Source organism: Bos indicus x Bos taurus, chromosome 8 (assembly GCF_003369695.1).
Source record: "Bos indicus x Bos taurus breed Angus x Brahman F1 hybrid chromosome 8, Bos_hybrid_MaternalHap_v2.0, whole genome shotgun sequence".
Classification (NCBI taxonomy): domain Eukaryota; kingdom Metazoa; phylum Chordata; class Mammalia; order Artiodactyla; family Bovidae; genus Bos; species Bos indicus x Bos taurus.
The window spans coordinates 78,241,129-78,263,137 of record NC_040083.1 but is presented as its reverse complement, the minus strand read 5'-3'; the positions used below and the strand labels follow the sequence as shown (position 1 = coordinate 78,263,137).

Genomic DNA, 22,009 nt, shown 5'->3' with positions numbered 1-22,009 from the left:
GTGGGGGGATTAAATCAGTGTGGCACCTGAAGCACATTTCTTAATGACTAGGATAGTTCTGTGAAGAACATCTAACAAATAAAGAAACTGGGAATCATTATTTCCTCCAATCTATTCAGCAGGAAATATTTCAAGAAAATGTCACTAAGTGGAGGATTTTCTTTTTAACAAAATCAGAATATACAGTAGATGACAAATGACAGTGTTTTAAAATGCATAAATGACCAAGGCTAAATTCTCATGTCTATAATGATGGTCATTGCTTTGCTAGTTTTAAGGCTTTTTAAATTGATATATAATTCTTATACCATAATATTCATCCTTTTAAAGTACATGTTCACTTATTTTTATTATATTTATACACATACTAAACAACCATCACACTACACATTTATGGAACATTTTCATCACTCCAAAAAGAAATTCCATATCCAGAACCAGTCACTTATTCTACATTGTCCCCCAGCTTCTGGCAACCACTAATCTACCTCCTGCTTTGTGGATTTGCCTATTCTGGATATTCCGTATAAATGGAATCACGTAGTATGTGACCTTTTGTGCTTGGTTTCCTTCACTTAACCATAATAATGTTTTCAAGGTTCACATTGTAGCATGAATCAGTACATCATTCCTTTTAATTAATGAATAATAGTCCATCACACGGATGATCACATTTTGTTTATCTGTTTACTATTTGATGGACCCTTAAACTGTTTCCACTTTTGAGCTATGAATAATGCTGCTATTTCATTTGTGTACCTGTGTGTGTGTGTGTGTGTGTGTGTGTGTGTACATATGGTTTTAATTCTCTTGGGTATATACCAAGGAGTAGAATTTCTGAGTTATATGATGATTCTCTTTTGTACATTTTGAGGAACTGCCAAACTATTTTTAAAGCAACTGCACCAATTTAGGTTCCCACCAGCAATTTATGAGGGTTCCAATTTCTCCGCATCCCCGTTAACACTTCTTATTGTCTGTTTTGCCCAGTGGATGTGAAGCGGTACCTCATTGTGGTTTTGAGTTACATTTCCCTAATGACTGATGATGTTGAGCATCATTTTATGTACCTATTGGCCATTTGTATATTTTCTTTGGGGGCACCAAGAGAAACTTAAAAATATTTCACCTATTTTGTAATTGGGTAATTTATCTTCATATTGTTAAGGTTTTCAGTCTTTTTCTTCAGAATTATTTTTCCAGAGAATGTATAAAAAGTCACTGAGTTCCACCTCATTCAGTCACAGCTTTGAGAATGAAGCATAGCTTTATTGATTTGGATAATAATAAAGTTGAAAATATTTACTGAGCACTTATTTTGTGCCAGGCCACTCTGAAACCTTTATTAACTTACTGTGAAAGGGAGAGCCATTGCCAGGGCCACATATTTCTTCCCTGGATGCTCATCAAGATCAGTAAAGATTGTTTTTAAGGAAGAACCCATGTGTTCGTTTGTCTCCTTGGACAGGGAAATGCCCCCATCTCTCTACTTCCTACCAAGGAAGCAGAGCTAACAGAGAACACACATCCATTGGCATGTAACCTCCTGCTATGTTTTAGCTTTCTAGACCAAACTAGTCATCATTAGACTTAGAACAGGTGCTTATCAAAATGCTTATCACAATGCTTATCAAAATGACAAAGGAAGAAACCCCACAAAACAATCTACAGAAGAATATGCAGCTAAGCAATGGGTTCATTGTCTTAGACTAATTGTAGCAAAGTCAGCTCAGCTAAAAGGCAGACATTGAGGTGAGGGAGGCTGCAAGGAGGAGTACAGGAGACAAAAGGAGGAGGTTCTTCCTCAAAGATAAGTCATAATGGGAGGAGCAAAGGCAAGGACAGGCATGTTCTTCACCAGGCCCAATCTAGTACAAAAGTTAGTTCAGTTATAGGTTTTATCTTTTTAGGTGATATATTTCTGGAACACTTATTTCTTTTTCTACCTACATCCCTCTGCCCTTAAAAATCAAGCATGACAACAAGAAAAAAAAAATGGGGGATTTGAGATGGTAGAACATGACCCCAAATCTTCACTTTCAGTATCACAACTTCCCATTTTCCAGAAATGACCCTTTTCTTTCATACCCGAGTTCTGAGATCTCAGTTAACAAATCTAATACTCCAAGGGGGCCAACTCCAGGTAATCAGTGGATCTGCATCATTGAATACAGTTCTAGCCATTAGCATGTTAAAGGGTGGAACCTCTTACCATGATGGCCACCAACCAAGACGGTTCTCAGTGGGAACCTCCAACACCTTAGTGTACCTTCATTTATGTGAATAAATTCACCTAAAGTCAAACCTCAAACAAAAGGCTCCAGGCATAATTTCACAGAATAAAAACCAAACCTCTAAATCCTTTAACTTTGTGGCCTCCTAAAGTCCTCAGGCTTCCCCTCGCACAACTCTCATGTTGAAATCTTTCTCTTAACAATATCTAGAGAACCATGGAAAGGGCAGGATGGTGTTGCGGGCTGAATTATGTCCTCCCCAGATTTACATGTAGAAGCCTTAGCCCCTAGTATCCCACAATACAGTTGTATTCAGAGATGGGCTTTTAAAGAGGTGATTAAGCTAAAATGAGGCCATTAGGGCGGGCTGTAAACCAGTCTGACTGGCATTCTTATAAGAAGAAATTTAGACACAGAGAGAGACCCCAGGGATGTATGTGCACAAAGAAAAGACCATGTGAGGCCATACACAGCAAGAAGGCACAAGGAGAGGAGCCTTAAAAGAAAACAGCCCTACTGTCAGCTTGAGCTTGGACTTCCAGCTCCCAGCACTGTGTGAAAATCATCTTCTGTTGTGCAAGCCACTGAGCCTGCAGTATTCTGTTGTGGCAGCCCAAGCACATGAATACAAGAGGTCCCCAGGGAAGGAGGGCCCTGGGCCTCCTCACGGGTACAGCCACTCACCCTGTAGTAGTCGGTGCTGTACACGTCCCGGGACATGCCGAAGTCCCCGATCTTCACCAGGAGATTCTCGCCCACCAGGCAGTTCCGGGTGGCTAGGTCTCGGTGCACGAAGTGCTGCGATGCCAGGTAGACCATGCCTGCAGCGATCTGCTGGGCAATGTGCAGCATCTGCGACTGCGTCAGCTCCGTCGGTGGGTTGCCCTCGGCCATCAGCACTGCATCCGGTCCATGCGCCCTGGACAGAACACGAAAGGCCTCATGGAGCCTCGGCTCTTTGCCTTGAGGGGTCCTGTGCCCCTCATCAGCTGCTGGTGTGGGAGGATACTGCTTGCCTTAGCAAAAATAGGAGGCAAGGACAATCCATCCATAGTTTTTCCCCCAAAGCCTCCACAGTACCCAGGCTTCATTTCCCAGAAAATCTAACATTTCCAGGACCCTGTGGGCCTGAACAGTGCTCCCTCAACATACAGACAGGTTCACCTTTTAGGGCTCTGGAACTATGCTAGGGTCAGGCACTGGCTAGATTCCAAACCCTAGAAAGCAGTGGGTGACTGAAGCAAAAAACAAGTGAACAAAAAATATGCAAATTAAAATAAAACACTGGAGGAGAGTTTCACTCTCCTGGAGTCAGGAGTCATTGCATCCCAGCAGGAGCCCCAACTCTCCCCCTCTCAGCCACATCCTGCAGCAGGGGGTCCTCACCCAGGCTGGTCCCTCCAGAGTGCAGTTCTAATCTCCCCCACTTCACCCGTTCCATGGCTCAACATGGTTTCAAGCTACCCTTGTCATCCTCAAGCCCAGCTTGGCAAAATAACTGGGCATCTTCATCCCAGGCATTCATTCCCAGTGAAAAATGCCATCTCCTTCAGCTCAGTCCCATCCCTGATCTCCAGCTCCATCTGCACAGGCCATCACAGAGGGCAGAGGGCAGCTTTTTGAATCACAATACATTTAGTCTCTCACTGGGGCAACTTTTGTTCCCCATACTATGTGTGGGGAGTGGTGAAGTATGGTGCAGTTGTATATCTTCTTTATATTCTGTCTTATCCAGTTTTCTCCCAGCTGTGTGGCAACTTAAGGCATCTGAACAGTGGCATGTGCTTCAGGGAAGGGAGGGTCTCAGTCTTAGGATGCCACTGTTAACCCCTTACCTCCACCCCGCATTCCCCAACTTGGAATCCTGCCTGGTGAGCTAAGACTGGAGTCACTGCCCTGATGGACTGAGGGGGCGCTGCCGGGCCAGGAGGAAAGACTACTTTTGCTGCTGGACCTGCCAGGACAGTCTAAGGGCTTCTCCCTCCCAAAGGCAAACAAGGGAGAAGATCCTTCAGGACAGTTGGAAGCACTTCAAATAAACATAGAAGATTCTAAACAAATTTTAAAGTGGGTGACCCCATCCACAGCGTTTCAGAGCTGTATCACTATTTGAAAATAACAGCCAGAATTATCCAAGAACATACGACTTGTTTTACTCCTCCTCCTACCGGCTAGCCCCACAGCCCCTCCCACCGCGGCTTCAGCCACAGTGGCTCCCAAAACACACTGTCACCAGACATTTTGTTCTTGCATTTTCAGAGAATAAGCACTGGACAAGGAGCTGGGGAATTTCCCAGTTCTGACTGCGTCCAGCCCTACGGCCTGGGAAAGTCTTTTAGCGAGTCCAGTTTGTTGTTGTTGCTCTTCAGTTGTTCAGTTATGTCTGACTCTTTGTGACCCCATGGATTGCAGCACACCAGGCTTCCCTGTCCTTCACTATCTCCTGAAGTTTGCTCAAACTCATATCATTCAGTCAATGATGCCCAATCTGTAATTTTCTCATTAGTCAAAAATCCAAAGGTCTGTTATGTTGGGTTATCATTTGATTTGGCTGTAGTTGCTAAGTTGTGTCTGACTCTTGTGACCCAATGGACCATAGCCTGCCAGGCTCCTCTGTCCATGGGATTTCCTAGGCAAGAATACTGGAGTGGGTAGCCATTTGCTTCTCCAAGGGATCTTCCTGATCCAGGGATCAAACTTGGATCTCCTCCATTGCAGGTGGATTCTTTACTGACTGAGCCACTGGGGCTGTCACTTAGGTTCCTTTTATCTGAAAACATCTGGATATAACTTTTCTGTTTTTGTATAAGGCAAATTCTAACACATTTATTTCACCTCCATTCAAACTCCAGCCCTGACTGCCAGTGGTCACACCGAGGAGAATACAGGAAAAGCCTTGGCTTCTTTCTGCTCAGACTCTCTTCTTCTGGAGTAAGAAGTCTTACAGTGCAGTGCCCAAGGTTCTAGGTTATCAGAAATGAATCTGATCTCCTTCTAACATGCTAGCTTTGACCTCAGTGGGTGCAGACATCTCTGGGCCTGCTTCTTCATTCTGTGAAGTGGGGAGACTGACTATACCTACTTAATACAATTACGCTGATAGAAGAGGCTTTAGACACCGCTTGTATGGTGCCTTGTGGATTTTCACTTGAAAGCCAGAGGGAAAGGCTTTGAAATAAAGTTTTCCTTAAAAAAAAGAAATGGATGGTGATATGAAAACATGCATTACCCCCTGTGCATTTCTTTTTGTGGTTGGCCTGTGACGAGGCTCTCAGAACTGGCCCCGTCCCCTCACTAAAGGTTACTCAAGCCCAATCCTTCCAGCACTAAAGGGGCAGGGGAAAGTGACAGTATTTTCACTCATCATAGGAAATGCCAGGAAAGGGATCTAGAGATGCACATAAATTATGAGAAATCCTGAAACACCCCGAGAATGTAAGCCAGGGTGAAATCGTCACAGATTTCAGTTCAAAGAGTGAACGACTGTGACGACAGGTGATCTGTGGCTGAAATGAGGCTGTGTACCCTCTCACCGACGCGATGGACATGCATTTGACTAGGCTTTGGGAGTTGGTGATGGACAGGGAAGCCTGGCGTGCTGCAGCCCATGGGGTCGCAAAGAGTCGGACATGACTGAGCAACTGAACTGACGGACTGCCCCCTCCTATCACGTGTGCCTGTGTATTGAGGTTGCATGCAGGCATGTCAAGTTGCTTCAGTCATTTCCAACTCTCTGCTACCCTATGGGCCAAAGCCCTCCAGGCTCCTCTGTCCATGGGATTCTCCAGGCAAGAATACTGGAGTAGATGTTGTCCCCACAGACTTTCTTCTCTGACACATTTTCCTCTTTATTTTGGTTGATGGATCCGTAATCCTGGGAGTTACACCTTCTGCATTATGGCAGCACCCGGATTGATCTGTCCTCCAGTTTCTACAGGCACTGGACAGAGCTTCCACAAAATTAGCACTGGGAACTTCATGGAGCCACTGGAAGTTTCAGGAACTGTACAGTTTAAGGAACAAGTTAATTGCTGAGAAAAAGTGGAAGGGGGAGAGGGTACTGCTGTGTTTAGAAATGGCATCACATGGCTTGTACAGTCTGGATCATTTTGACCCTCTATAACCTCATGAATGGGCTTCCTAGGTGGTGCTGGTGGTAAATAATCCACCTGCCAATGCAGGAGACCTAAGATATGTGGGTTCAATCCCTGGGAAGGGAAGATCCCCTGGAGGAGGGCATGGCAACCCACTGTACTATTCTTGCATGGAGAATCCCATGGAGAGAGGAGCCTGGAGGGCTATGGTCCATAGGATAGCAGAGAGTTGGAAACGACTGAAGCAGTTTGGCTCACCTGCACACAACCTCATGAATACACACGCACACGTGATAGAAGAGGGGACACAGCATTATTTCAGCCCCAGAAATCCAGACTCCTCTAAGAATCTTTCTGCGGCAGAGACTTTAGGAAAGAGAAAAAGTTAGAGTCCAGTGCCAAAGGCCACCTCTGTGTATGTAAAACCCCCATCCTGCAGCAGTCTCCTCCACAGCACTGGAAAGCAGGGGCTCTCCAGGGCCCCCTGCCCTGTGCCCCCTCCCCTGGGGGGTGGGGCTGGCTCCTGCATTGTTAACCAGACATTTCTCCTGCTCAGTTCTGGGTATCTTGAGTAGAAAGTCCTGGTGTAAAAAGAGGGCAGGCAAGGCTTTTAGATAAGTTCTTAAGAGGAGTGCAAGCAAAGGCGACAACACGTCTCTGCTTCAGCCCACAGGGTACCCGCAGCTCCTGGAAATAACAACATGTTTCACCTCTTTCAGGAGAACATGCCTCAAGAGGGGAGAGCCCCTCTGGGCTTGGGGAGCAGGTGGCAGGGTCAGGATTCTGACCAGGGAGGCGTCTCCTCCCTGCCTTGGCCTGTTGTCTCCCAGTGTGGGTGGCAGAAGCACTCAGCCACACTCTTGTGGCTCTTCAGTTCAGTTCAGTTGCTCAGTTGTGTTTGACTCTTTGCAACCTCATGAACTGCAGCACGCCAGGCCTCCCTGTCCATCACCAACTCCCGAAGTCTACCCAAACCCATTGTGACTCTCAGCTCAGTTCAGTTCAGTTCAGTCGCTCAGTCGTGTCCGACTCTTTGCAACTCCATGAACCGCAGCACGCCACGCCTCCCTGTCCATCACCAACTCCCGGGGTCTACCCAAACCCATTGTGACTCTAGAACACTACAAAACACTGCTTCCCTTCTGGTTTTTAATGGTCCCTTCAAGAGGAAGTGTTGATGTGGTCGAGACAATGGGGTTTGCAGCCAGGGGCTGTGGGTTTGAATCTCAGCTCTGACATTCACTAGTCCTGTGACTGTTTTTTCAACTGTATACTGCTGATGTTACTGTGCTTTGTGCTGTGCTAAGTTACGTCAGTCGTGTCTAGTTCTTTGCAACCCCATGGACTGTAGCCCGCCAAGCTCCTCTGTCCATGGGATTCTCCAGGCAAGAATGCTGGAGTGGGTTGCCATGCCCTCCTCCAGGGGATCTTTTCCACCCAGGGGTTGAACATGCATCTCTTAGGTCTCCTGCATTGGCATGTGGATTTTTTACTGCCAGCACCACATAGGAAGCCCCAGGGATAATGGTAATAATAGCTTATTAAGTTGATACATTTAAAACATTTAGAATGCTTAGAAAGACTCAAAAAATAGCTGTTTTGTTTGGCTTTGCCAGGAGGCTTGAGGGATATTAGTTCCCTGACCAGGTTTTAAACCTGGTTCCCAGCAATGAAATTCCCTTGCCCTAACCACTGGACTGCCAGGGAACTCCCAATAAAGAGCTGTTATCACTTGAAAAAAGGGCCCTTTTCTATATTCCCTTCATTGGAAGGTAATTTAGGAGAATTCTAAGAGGAAAAATTGTAACCTCCTTGAAAGCAAGGACCATGCTTGACTCCTCATCTCCCAGCCAACCTAACATAAGGCCTGTTCCTGTTGGTCCTCAATGGCTTTGGGATGAATAAAAGGGGTGGGAGGATAACTGTAGACATCTGTCTTCACAGAGAACTTCCAGTGATACTTAAGGACACAATTCATGGCAGCATAAGGGCATGGTTCCCTCCCAGAAGGAGAGGACAGACTGTAGTTCACAGCACATCCTTGCACCTGAGAACCTGATTCTTGGCATAGAAAACCTTTTGCTCCCAGAATTCAGCAGGTTCTGAAATTGAGCAGAGGAGGTTTTCAACAACTCCCTGCCCTGTACAAGCTGCCAAGGGAGAATCAGGTGCCTGATCCTCTGGAAGGCATGGAAGAGAACTAGGGATGGAGCTGAGAGTGAAGGAATCAACACACACACACACATGTGCACAGTCTGAGCTCACAGAGGCATTTACTTGAGTCCAGGTGAGTACATTTGAATTTATTATTCTACAGTTTGGGGAAAGCACCATTTTAAAATAGGGACATAGCCTAGAACATGGGAATAGAAGGGAATTAGTTCTCCTTTAAGCAGCTAGACCTCAATTAAATGCAGCTTCTTTTCTTCCTTTCACATTAGATGAGTCAAACTGTGTACAAGCTCCCACTGTCCTCTCTCCTACCACCTGTGTATGTGTATTCATGGGGCTAGAGACGGTCGAAATGATCCAGACTGTACAAGCCATGGGCTGCCATTTCTAAACACAGTAGTACCTCTCCCCATTTCACTTTCTGTCAGCAACTGACTTACTCCTTAAATTATACATTTCCCGAACCTTCCAGTGGCTGCATGAAGCTACTGGTACTGATTTTATTGGAAATCTCTCTCTAGTGCCTGTAGAAACTGGAGGAAGACAGAGTAGTCTAAGTGCTGCAGTAACGCAAAAGATGTAACTTTCCCAGGATTATGGACCCCTCAACCAAAATGAAGAGGAAAATGTGTCAGAGAAGAAGGGCTATGGGTGCAACATCTATTGATTACCTGCCGTCACAATGGGTTTCCCTGATGGCTCAGACAGTAAAGAACTTGCCTGTAATGCAGGAAATCTGGGTTTGATCCATGGGTCTGGAAGAGCCCCTGGAGAAAGATATGGCTATCCACTCCAGTATTCTTGCCTGGAGAATCACATGGACAGAGGAGCCTGGCGGGCTATAGTCCATGGAGTCGCAAATAGTCAGACATGACTGAGCAACTAACAATACACTAGCCTTTTCTAACACACAACATTAGCCATCACAATAGTCCTAACACCAGTCCATGAGGTGGGTGTTATTATACCCCTTTTGCAGGTGAGAAAACTGAGGCCAGTGAGGAACATCTTCCTTATTTCTCTTAAGTTAAACTATCTACCAAGAAATCATAGCTAACAACTGCTAATCTTTCAAAGATTAGTTACATTTTAAAGAAAACAGCATGTTAGAGCCAGATGTGTCTTTGAGGGGATCTAACTCAGACCCACCTGAGGGTTGAGGTGATTGAGGCAAAGTGGGTTGGGGACCCCAACAGTGGGCCCCAAGCAGCAGATGCAGAACAGGAAGGAAAACTGTGTCTTCCAGCCCTTACCACTGAGACTTCTTACTTTTCTCATTGTGTAAGATCTTAAATGTGTGGCTTCCATTTGCACATCTGCTTAATGTAAATAAAAGCATCACTTGATTTCCTTCACCAAGGAGTATCGGGATCAACACACTTATTCTCTCCCCTGGTAGATACAGGATAAGAAAACTCACTATGGGTTCCAGTAGGGTGACCACAACCATCCTCTATCTCCCACATCAAACCCAGCTCCCTTCAGTTTCCCTCACTGAGGTAGTTGGTGTATGAGTAGAAATCACTAGTAGCAGGATTCAAGCTTCTGCTTGTTGAAAACATCCTACAGGCTTCTATGCCACGAGCTTTCTATTCATTCTAATTCAGCCTCATGCTTACCCTGCTGGCTCAGTAGTGCCATCAGAACAGCTAAGAGACTTGCCCAAGGTCATTCAGCTAATACATGCCAGAGCTGAGATTCAACTCCAGCGCAGCATCCTGCCTGGATCATAAGTGTCCCCTCACTAACGACACTAGGACACTGCTCTGCGATGCCTTTTACTTTGTGAGGTGTCTCTCACTTGCTATATCTTGCAGCCCCTCCCAGACTCCTGCACCCATTGCCCCAAGGAAGGGACCTGCCTGAGAACCTGCCATTGAAACAAGACCCCGTTTGGCCAGTGTGGAAATCCAAGCAACAACCCTATTTAGCAGCCCAAGAACTCCCTTTTATCTGCCATGCTTCCCCTTTCCTCATTTTGCCACCTTCCAGTTTCTCCCTGACCACACAACCCCCAGATGAAGCTGGCCATCTTTTCCTGACTTCAGGGACTTGACTTGAGTCCCAATCCTGAGTCTTCCCTAGACCTGTCCTTCCTTCTAGATGTTTCACTCTTTTGATGGTGTTCTTTTCACTCAGTCCTCTGACCTACTGACCTCCTGGTTCTGCTTTCTGTCCTCAGAACAGAGTCCAAATGTTCATCTTTCCAGCCATGACTCCTCGTACCTCCTTGTCTAAACCTCCCCTCACCCTGGTTTTTAACGTTGTCGGGTGTCTCCAAGACTCATCACTCTCACCAGCCCAAGCCTTTTCCTGTGACACCTGGGAGCCTGAGCTCTTGCTGTTTCTTTTATCAGAACAACACTCTTCCCTTATCCACGAGGCAAACTCCTACAGATCCTAAGGCCCATCTCAGATGTACATGCCATGTACCATTTAATAAACCAACACTCAATAAATGCAGGTGGGAAGGAATGGAATCGTTAGTGTCACATTAGTAGGATTTGTTGGTTCAGGAAAAGAAGCAATGCAGTGGACTTGGGCTCTTTTTCTGCGGCAGGCGTTGGTGTTGTCACCAGGATAGGTGGTTCCAGAGAAAGGTCCAGGGGCCCCTTGGTCATTCCTGGGAACTTCCTGTCCTCACCCCCAGCTCATATGGAGCCTACCTCCCACCTGGCTCCCGGCGTCTCCCGTACCTGAGGAATTTGTTTAGGTCCCCGTGCTTCATGTACTCGAAGACCATTATGAGTGGGTCGCCCTCCACGCAGACGCCATAGAACTTGACAATGTGCTCGTGCTGGAGGTTGGTCAGCAGCTCGGCCTCGCGGTGGAAGTCCTTGCGTGCATTGTCGCTGGCATCCTTCAGCGTCTGAGGACCGGGGGCAGAGAAGAGAAATCAACACAGCTTAGACTGAGGGTATGAGAGGGAAGCTGTCAAGAAGTAATTATTCTAGGGGGCTTGAGGTTCCTGGATGGGAAGGACATTCATCCCATGTATCACACACTCCGGTATCAAAAAATTGAAAACAAACAAAAAAAATGTTTGTATGAAGAACTGAGGAAAAGCTCCTTCTGGATATGCAAAGTTTTACAGTTTACGAAGAATTTGCATAGGGGTTCTCCATTAAGCGACTGACATGAACTTTTCTTTTTACAGGATGTTGAATATATTTCCTTGTGCTATATAGTAGGTCCTTGTTTATTTTATATATATTAAATAGTAGTGTATATCTCTTAAACTCAGATTCCCAGTTTATCCATCCCTCCTTCTTTCCTCTTTGGTAAACATAAGTTTGTTTTCTAGGTCTGTGAGTCTATTTCTGTTTTATAAATAAGTTCCTTTGTATCATTTTTTAGATTCCACAAATATTTGTCTTTCTCTGTATGATGGTATAATAATCTTTAGGTCCATACATGTTGCTGCAGATGGCATTATTTTGTTCTTTTTTATGGCAGATTAATATTCCATTGTATATATGTACCACTTTTTCTTTATTCATTCATCTGTTGATAGGCATTTAGGCTGTTTTCTTGACTGTTATGTCTTGGCTATTATGAATAGTGCAGGTATAAACATTAAGCTGCAAGTATCTTTTTGAATTAAAGTTTTCATCTTTTCTGGATATATGTCATGAGTGGGATTGCTGGATCATACAGCAACTCTATTTTTAGTTTTTTAAGGAACTTCCATACTGTTCTCTATAATGGCTGTACCGACTTACATTCTGACCAACAATGTAGGAAGGCTCCCTTTTTGCCACGTGCTCTCCAGCGTGCGTTATTTGCAGACTTTCTGATGATGGCCATTCTGAGCAGTGTGAGGTACAGCTGTTAAGATTTTTATCATCATCGTTTTTAACCATGGTCTGGTCCCAGTCATTACCTCTCCCATTTGGGGGCCATTTGGGCTTCCCTCATAGCTCAGTCGGTAAAAACTCTGCCTGCAATGCAGGAGACCCCGGTTCGATTCCTGGGTTGGGAAGATCCCCTGGAGAAGGGATAGGCTACCTACTCCAGTATTCCTGGGCTTCCCTTGTGGCTCAGCTGGTAAAGAATCCACCTGCAATGCAGGAGACCTGGGTTCAATCCCTGGGTTGGGAAGATTCCCTGGAGAAGGGAGAGGCTACCCACTCCAGTATTCTGGCCTGGAGAATTCCAGGGACTATACAGTCTATCGGGTCGCAAAGAGTCGGACACAACTGAGCAACTTTCACTTTCACTTTCACTTGTACTTTCTAGGCTGCCCTGTGCACCTCACCCCTACTCATATAAACTTTGTAAAGCTTTATATTATGAAAATATTTGCTAGAGAGAAGAACATAATAAACCCTCAGATACCCATCTTCCAGCTTCAACAATGAAGACATCTCCAGTCTTTATTACGTAAGCTCTCCAAAAAGACTTCCCCAGCTTGTGCCCCACTCACTGCTGGCTCAGGAAATGTCTGTGCAAGCGAGCTCATGAAGGCCAGTCATGCTGCCACAAAAACCATGTCCAAGAGCATGCAGACGGGCTCTGGTGCCTCTAGTTCTCTGTTCATTCCATCCTGCCTCCCACCACAGTGTCACAACAGGGCACAACAAGCATTTGTTGATGCCACACACACGCTGAGCTCCTGTCCTATGCCAATCCCTGACCACAGCTGCAGCGTCATCAAGAAAATGTTGACCTAAATAGCGCCCTCAGACACTCATGAACAAATAGGGTGATAAATCACAATTATAATTCAACCTCCAGACACAGTGCCTGACTGAAAGAACTGGCTCCCCTGCACCTTTATCCAGCTTGATCTCTTGACATGCCTGTCTTGAAACTTATGCTTCCACCTTATGAAATATCTAAAGCTGCCCAAATGACACTGGCCACATTCCTCCTGCCCTGTCCATGTTCATCTCTCTGCCTGGTATGCTGACTTGGCTGTAGTCACCAATGTTGGAGGCTGAATAATACCCTGCCCCAAAGGTATCCACATTCTAGTCCCTGAATATGTTACCTTACGTGGCAAAGGGGACTTTACAAATATGATTAGGTTAAGGATCTTGATGTGGGGAGATGACCCTAGGTTATCTGAGTGACTTCAATGTCATCACAAATAAGGATCCTAATGAGAGACAGGCAGGAGGTTTTTCCAATAGTCATGTGTGGATGTGAGTGTTGGACCATAAAGAGGGCTGAGCGCTGAAGAATTGATGCTTTTGAACTGTGGTGCTGGAGGAGACTCTTGAGAGTCCCTTGGACTGCAAGGAGATCCAACAATCTTAAAGGAAATCAACACTGAATATTCATTGGAAGGACTGACGCTGAAGCTGAAGCTCCAATATTTGGTCACCTGATGTGAAGAGCAACTTACTGGAAAAGACCCCGATTCTGGGAAAGATTGAAGGCAGGAGGAGAAGGGGATGACAGAGGATGAGATGGTTGGATGGCATCATCAACTCAATGGACATGAGTTTGAGCAGACTCCAGGAGATGGTGAAGGACAGGTAAGCCTGGCATGCTGCAGTCCATTGGGTCTCAAAGAGTCAGACACGACTTAGTGACTGAACAACAACAAAGAGGAACAAGACAGAGAAGCTATTAGTATAGAAGCAGAGATGAGAGAGGAGAGAAGATACTATACTGCCGGCTTGGAAGAAGGAAGAAGAGGTCCGAGCCAAGGAATATGGGGAGCCTCTAAAATCCAGACAAGGCAAGGAAAAGAATTCTACCCTAGACTCTCCAGAAGGAGCCAAAGCATCTTGACCTTAACTAAGAAAACCTAATTTCAGGTATCTGCCCCCAACACTGTGAGAGAAATGATTTGTGTTGTTTCAGCCCCTGAATTTGTAGTAATCTGTTACAGCACCTGTAAGAATATGTAGACTACCACTACACCCGGTTAACACCTAGCAGTCCTCCAAGACTAGGCTCTGCCATCACCTTCCTGAGAAGTGTTCACTGACACATGGATTGTTGTCACATCCCTGTGGCCTGGCCTCCCAGGCGAGGTTGGACAACCCCCATAGGTACACCTCATCCCAGCTCTATCATATCACCGGCATATACACTCTAATTGCATGTGTATTTGCTTATCTCTGGTATAGAAGGTGAGCTCCTTGACCCAGGGACTGTGTCTCTACCTCTGCACTGCTGGCACTGGGCACAGTACCAGGCACATGGTGTATAGTCCAGAGGTGTTTGTGGAATGGGTGATAAAGGCCATGAGAAGCAAACACTGGGAGCAAAAGAGGAGGTCAGAGGGAAGCCCAAAGGACTCCTCCTGGGAGAGGTGGCATGTGACTCCCTTCTCCAAGGAGACTGTAGTAAGTCATGATCAAAGTTAGATGGCAAATGGGAGCATCTATTTTCACTTAAGTAGACACTGGAACAGAATGAAAGCACTGTCATCCACCAGGTGTGCCCTGAGTGCAGGGCTCAGCACTGTGTCCTGTGTCTAAGAACTCTGTCAGGCACTTGGTGGTCATTGTGTAGCTCACTGCCTTGAGTCTGATCTCCCTGTGTGGATGCATCTGACCTGGACAACAAATGGACCTTGGGATATGCCACATGTCGGGATCCCTGATGAGAAGATGAGATGGAGTTTGGTGGGCAAGACACGTATTATGGTTATTCTGGAAGAGCATGGCATCTGGTCCCATCACTTCATGGGAAATAGATGGGGAAACAGTGGAAACAGTGTCAGACTTTATTTTGGGGGGCTCCAAAATCACTGCAGATGGTGACTGCAGCCATGAAATTAAAAGACGCTTACTCCTTGGAAGAAAAGTTCTGACTAGGTAGCATATTCAAAAGCAGAGACATTACTTTGCCAACAAAGTTTCGTCTAGTCAAGGCTATGGTTTTTCCAGTGGTCATGTATGGATGTGAGAGTTGGACTGTGAAGAAAGCTGAGTGCTGAAGAATTGATGCTTTTGAACTGTGGTGTTGGAGAAGACTCTTGAGAGTCCCTTGGACTGCAAGGAGATCCAACCAGTCCATTCTGAAGGAGATCAGCCCTGGGATTTCTTTGGAAGGAATGATGCTAAAGCTGAAAGTCCAATACTTTGGCCACCTCATGCGAAGAGTTGACTCATTGGAAAAGACTCTGATGCTGGGAGGGATTGGGGGAAGGAGGAGAAGGGGACGACAGAGGATGAGATAGCTGGATGGCATCACTGACTCGATGGATGTGAGTCTGAGTGAAGTCTGGGAGTTGGTGATGGACAGGGAGGCCTGGCGTGCTGTGATTCTTGGGGTCGCAAAGAGTTGGACATGACTGAGCGACTGAACTGAACTGAACTGAACTGGGATTCATACCTGTGGGAGGAATTGGGCAAAGAGTGAGGCTAAGCTGTGATGCAGTCTAATAGAAGCTCATCTTCCCTGCAGGATGAGCCTTCAGAGTGGTCCTAAGTTGGGCAAAGGGGGCTGGGCCTTTATAGCCCCTTAACAATCAACCATTGGATGGGGGACACACCAGGAAGGGAGTATGACCTTGAGTGGACTTGCTGAGCCTTCATAAGTTGCTGGCAGCCAAGGACTGTCTGTTGCAGCTTTCCCAGCAACTCAGGAAGCAAGTCCTTCATTCCCAGGGGGTCTGGGTGGTCTGTCATTGAGTTTACCACACAATGAGTTTGCAATATGCAATCGACCCCACCTAAGACTGTTCTCCAGACAGTACACTGAGAATACACAGGGCCTGCCTTGCATAAGCAACAGGAAATATGAGCAGCAGCAAGATCATGAAGTCTCTTCTGTTACAACCTTGCCAGAAGCTAGCATTTTCATGAACTGCCTTTAGTAGGATTTGAAGCTTTCTTTCAGTGACCTGACCTAAGGAGACAGGGATTATAGGTATACTTCTTATTAGACCAGACACAGTTGCTTCTTAGGTCAAATTCTAGAGATCCTGGAGATGTCATTCCAAAAAAAAAAGTGTCTGGTGATGGGGTTCACTATTCTCACTCAAGAATGTAGTTTTCTGAGAAGTGTCCCTAAATGCACCACTGGTTCTGCTTGGAAAGTGAGCAGATTTGGGCCAGTGAGTGCTCAGAGAGGCCATAAAGCTGTGATAGTCGTTGCTATAGAAACTGCACATTTCTTCATATAATAACAAAATGAACAGTGACTGAAAATTTGAGGTCTAGGGCTCTGCTCCCGTTCAGCTCAGAAAACAGGGCTCATACACTTTCAAACTAATCTCTTCTCATATCTGTTGCATTCCCAGTGAGAAGAACTTATCTTGGCGATTTGTTTACCTTGGTTTCACCCATCGGCAAGTTCTTAGCTGCTTTTTTTTCAATCTACCCACTGTTTTGTAGATGAGGTGAACAGATGGACATGAAGAGATGTCCCTCATGTCCTTATCAGCTTTGGGCTCACAGAGCAAAACACACATGGAGCATTTCTTACACTCAGATTTTCATTATGATTTTGGTAAGTGCCCATCTCCCCTACGTCCTTTGACAGAAATATGTTGTGTTCACACATTTATCACTGGCTGCCAATCTCAGTGTCTGGCAACTTAAAGAACCCCTGACCCATGAGGTCTGTGCAAACTAGAGATTAAGGAGCATTGGGAAGGGATGAGAAGTGATTGGTCATCTGGAAAGACAGAGTGTGAGCCCAAGTAAGGAACAGAAATGAAGGAAGCATCTGGAAGAGAAAGCAGGTAGGAGGATGCAAGGTTAAGGAGAGGACAGCCCAAAGCACTCTCTCCTAGATAGCTGGCCCCAAAGTTTGTGTAGATTTTAACACTGGTGATACCCACAGGGGAGCAGTTCTAGCTTCACATCAAAATAATATCATATATGAAATGAGTCACCAGTCCAGGTCCAATGCACGATACTGGATGCTTGGGGCTGGTGCACTGGGATGACCCAGAGGGATGGTACAGGGAGGGAGGAGGGAGGAAGGTTCAGGATGGGGAACACGTGTATACCTGTGGCGGATTCATGTTGATATATGGTTAAACTAATACAATATTGTAAAGTTAAAAAATAAAATTAAATTAAAAAAATAAAATAATTAAAAAAAAAATCCAAGTTCAAACCTTGGCTCTGCTCTGGACCTCTCTGAACTCTGGTTTTCTCTTCTGTAGGGTAAGGAAAGGGTAACAAAGTCATTTCCTTCACAGGCTGCCTGGGAGGACTAGGTGAGGTAGTCTAAGCTGAAAGACCTCCCTAGCTCCCCGGTACAAACTGATATTTGGGAGATTCAAACTTGAAACTTCAACCAATTTGCATTCAATTCGCTCATGCTAAGTAAGATCTGAGAAGGCCAAAAGATGCATGGATAAGGCATGAGGTCAGTCCAAGGCATGAAAGTACCTCTGAGACTGCCTTGGTTCCCTCCTGAAATCCACTGAAGCCTGTGGCACTTTCTCAGAGATCCAGTCTCTTTATGCAGTCTACTTTGAGTTGCTGAGATAATTCATTTCTAAGGCCTTATTCCATCTTTAACCATGAATTGGAGGAGGCAACTGAGATTTTCAGGTCATTATCAAAAAGCATGAACACATTCTGCAGGTAAACATTCTTCTCAAGTTTCAGGTATGTAGTATTGACTCAAGAATGTTAGATTATGTGTATGTGTGTTAGAGAGAGAGTGAAAGAGAGAGATGAAGGGATGTCAGACAGCAGGGTAGAGTGTGAAGGAAGACAGGGTTTTCTTGTGTTGGGGGCATCAAACTGAAAGACTTAACAAACATCTCATATTTCCATTCCCCAGAGCAAAATCCTACAAGAAGAAACTCCACTGTCAGTGCAAAACTATGCTTAAAAACTGTGCTTCAGTACTATTTCTCAATTTAAGAAAGCAGATCTCACTATTCATGGGACAAACGTATTTAACAAATCTGGCTTCATCCTATGTATGTGCCCATCCATTTTTACATGTCAAGTTCTTTTGCTAAATTATGATCCAATTCTATTTTAAGAGATTCAGAAAATATGGCGGTAACGAGTTGGGCAAAATCGTCTTCTGAATTTGGCACTCGAAGGACAGAATTTTTCTAAGGGTGGAACCACAGCCAGACAGCAATCAGAAGCTGGAAAAATCCTGCTATCAACCCTATTTATAAATTTCGTCTCTGTTTTAGCACCGTGGCTGATTGTCATTTTACTCAATTAAGGGTGGCTTGGCTAGTTCCCCAAGTCCCTTGGCAATGGACACAGGGTGGCAGCTTCCCTCACTGACAGTCCCTTCCACTTAAGTTTCATTTTGACAGGAGTATTTGCCCCATCATTGAACACTGCTATTTTCTTACTCCCAGCATCTGCTTTGTAGCTTCATTTCGTCTTATTCCTGGTGAATTTCCTGACACTCTAAAGACGCCATCCTTTCTGAAGACATTCTCAAGGGAGAAGACTTATCTAGAGCTTCAGTGAGTTACTGCCTGGTGTTCACATTGATCCAGAGTTGGAAGAGTGGATTAAAATGAAATAAACTCAAGTACAGAACTGAAGTGAAGGTAAAATAGGAGAAAAAAACAAAGGAAGATTAACATTTACCTGAAATGCTTCCACAGAATATTAAGGCTAATGGGAAGCTAGTAGGAGAAGCCAGAGGACTTATTTGAAACTATTGGTGTGGCTGGATGCTGTGGGACATGACAAATGATTGTGCGTTCAACGTATATGTGGTTTAGGAGTTGTTTTTCAGTTGCCAAGTTGTGTCCAACTCTTCACAACCTCATGGACTGTAGCATACCAGGCTTCCTGTACCTCACCATCTCCAGAGTTTGCCCAAGTTTATGTCCTTGAATCAGTGATGCCATCCACCTATCTCATTCTCTGTCACCCTCTTCTCCTTCTGCCTTCAATCTTTCCCAGCATCAGGGTTTTTTTCCAGTGACACAAGGTAAAATCAAGACTATCCTTTTTAACATGCTGACCTTATATCCTTCTCTTATACATTTTCTTTAATTTTATTTTTAAACTTTACAATATTGTATTGGTTTTGCCAAATATCGAAATGAATCCACCACAGGTATACATGTGTTCCCCATCCTGAACCCTCCTCCCTCCTCCCTCCCCATACCATCCCTCTGGGTCGTCCCAGTGCACCAGCCCCAAGCATCCAGTATCGTGCATCGAACCTGGACTGGCGACTCGTTTCATACATGATATTATACATGTTTCAATGCCATTCTCCCAAATCTTCCCACCCTCTCCCTCTCCCTCTCCCACAGAGTCCATAAGACTGTTCTATACATCAGTGTCTCTTTTGCTTTCTTGTATACAGAGTTATTGTTACCATCTTTCTAAATTCCATATATATGCATTAGTATACTGTATTGGTGTTTTTCTTTCTGGCTTACTTCACTCTGTATAATAGGCTCCAGTTTCATCCACCTCATTAGAACTGATTCAAATGTATTCTTTTTAATGGTTGAGTAATACTCCATTGTGTATATGTACCACAGCTTTCTTATCCATTCATCTGCTGATGGACATCTAGGTTGCTTCCATGTCCTGGCTATTATAAACAGTGCCAAGATGAACACTGGGGTACACGTGTCTCTTTCCCTTTTGGTTTCCTCAGTGTGTATGCCCAGTAGTGGGATTGCTGGATCATAAGGCAGTTCTATTTCCAGTTTTTTAAGGAATCTCCACACTGTTCTCCATAGTGGCTGTACTAGTTTGCATTCCCACCAACAGTGTAAGAGGGTTCCCTTGTCTCCACACCCTCTCCAGCATCTATTGCTTGTAGACTTTTGGATCGCAGCCATTCTGACTGGAGTGAAATGGTACCTCATAGTGGTTTTGATTTACATTTCTCTGATAATGAGTGATGTTGAGCATCTTTTCATGTGTTTGTTAGCCATCTGTATGTCTTCTTTGGAGAAATGTCTGTTTAGTTCTTTGGCCCATTTTTTGATTGGGTCATTTATTTTTCTGGAATTGAGCTGTAGGAGTTGCTTGTATATTTTTGAGATTAGTTGTTTGTCAGTTGCTTCATTTGCTATTATTTTCTCCCATTCGAAGGCTGCCGAGTATTTTTTAACTCTTATACATTTTAGAGAGCAGAGAAACAGAGTTAAGGTGAAAGATAAAAAAAGAGATTATTATGGCAAAACCTTATTATCCTCTATGCATACCACTGTGCTTAAAGCATAAAAGACAATGAGTAAACTCTCCTACGAGGCAACAAATATCTGTGAGAATTGTGGCCAACATGCCTAAGTGTTTCTGGGTCAAGATCTGTTTCTAACTGAGACTGTTTACTCTTCTGATATCTTCCAGATCTGCACTGTTCAAAATGGTAGCCAACAGCTACATGTGGTCAGTGATAATTTGAACTATAGCTGGTCCAAACTGAGATGTGCTGCTGCAAGTGTAAAATACAGATTTCAGATTTTGAAAACTTGGTATGCATAAAATATCTCATTAATATTTTTAGATTAACAGTATGTTGAAATGAAAATATTTTAGGTAGATTGAGTTAAGTAAAATACATTAATAAAATTAGTTTCATCTGCATGTTTACACTTTTTAATGTGCAGACTAGGAAATTTTAAAAGACAAACGGTTCGTGGTTTGCTTTGTGACTCACATTGTACTTCTACTGGACAGATCCATTCTATAAAATCCACCTTAGTAGGCTATTAATGAGCCAATCTGCTTTGGGGGAAAATAATGCTAAACTGATAATAAGCCATCAGGGGCTTCCCTGGTGGCTCAGAGGGTAAAGCGTCTGCCTGCAATGCAGGAGACCTGGGTTTGATCCCCGGGTCAGGAGGATCCCCTGGAGAAGGAAATGGCAACCCACTCCAGTACTCTTGCCTGGAAAATCCCACGGACAGAGAAGCCTGGTAGACTACAGTCCATGGGATCCCAAAGAGCTGGACACAACTGAGCAACGACTTCACTTTGACTTCACTTTCAATGCTAAACTGAAATAGCGTTAAGACAGACACCCTCCTCATAAGGTTCCTTACAGGCAATGATTACTCAAGTATTTGGAAAGAGATGGTGAAGGACAGGGAAGCCTGGCATGCTGCAATCCACGGGTCACAAAGAGTTGGGCACAACTGAGCAAGTAAGCAACAACAATAGCCACAAGACTATGATTCTTCTAACTTATAGGGTCATCTCTGAAGAAAAGTAGATGAAGCTTCTAACCAATTCTTACAAAAGTGAAATTTTGAGGAGTATATTTTAATAAATTCAGAGACAGAAAGAGCTTGATAGAAATAAAATGTTAGAAACTAAGAAGAGTGTAGTAACTACCCTCCTAACATTCCTAGAAATGTAAAAGCTAATTAGATGACAATAAAAACAGTAATGCTCACACACACCCCCAGATAGTGCTCACTGTACTAGAAACCAACACTCTGTGTATATCAGCTCAGTGATATGGGACTGGCCCTTGCAAGGATTTTAAATATATACCAAGTGGCAGTCTCAAATGCAAGATTCATAGCCAGGGTGTTGATTGCTGCTATGTTTATTTTCAAAACCATGGTCTCATGGTTCCAACTCTAACAATTCAAACATCTAATGGGAATCATGAGATTAATTTCTAATT

The 22,009-nt window shown here is 44.6% G+C and overlaps 1 protein-coding gene across 7 annotated transcripts in view; it reads right to left on the bottom strand.

Moving 5' to 3' along the window:
- The window catches only part of NTRK2 (neurotrophic receptor tyrosine kinase 2), a 414,185-nt gene that overhangs the window by 78,302 nt on the left and 313,874 nt on the right, over positions 1–22,009 (bottom strand). For all 7 annotated transcript variants that reach the window (XR_003512340.1, XM_027550137.1, XM_027550133.1 and 4 more), the window contains 2 exons: positions 11,197–11,369; positions 2,919–3,153 (listed from right to left, as the gene is read on the bottom strand). Coding sequence is in view for 6 of the 7 variants with exons in the window: in XM_027550137.1 (XP_027405938.1) it covers positions 2,919–3,153; positions 11,197–11,369 (408 nt within the window). In the remaining variant the exon portion in view is untranslated. The remainder of the gene's footprint in view (positions 1–2,918; positions 3,154–11,196; positions 11,370–22,009) is intronic.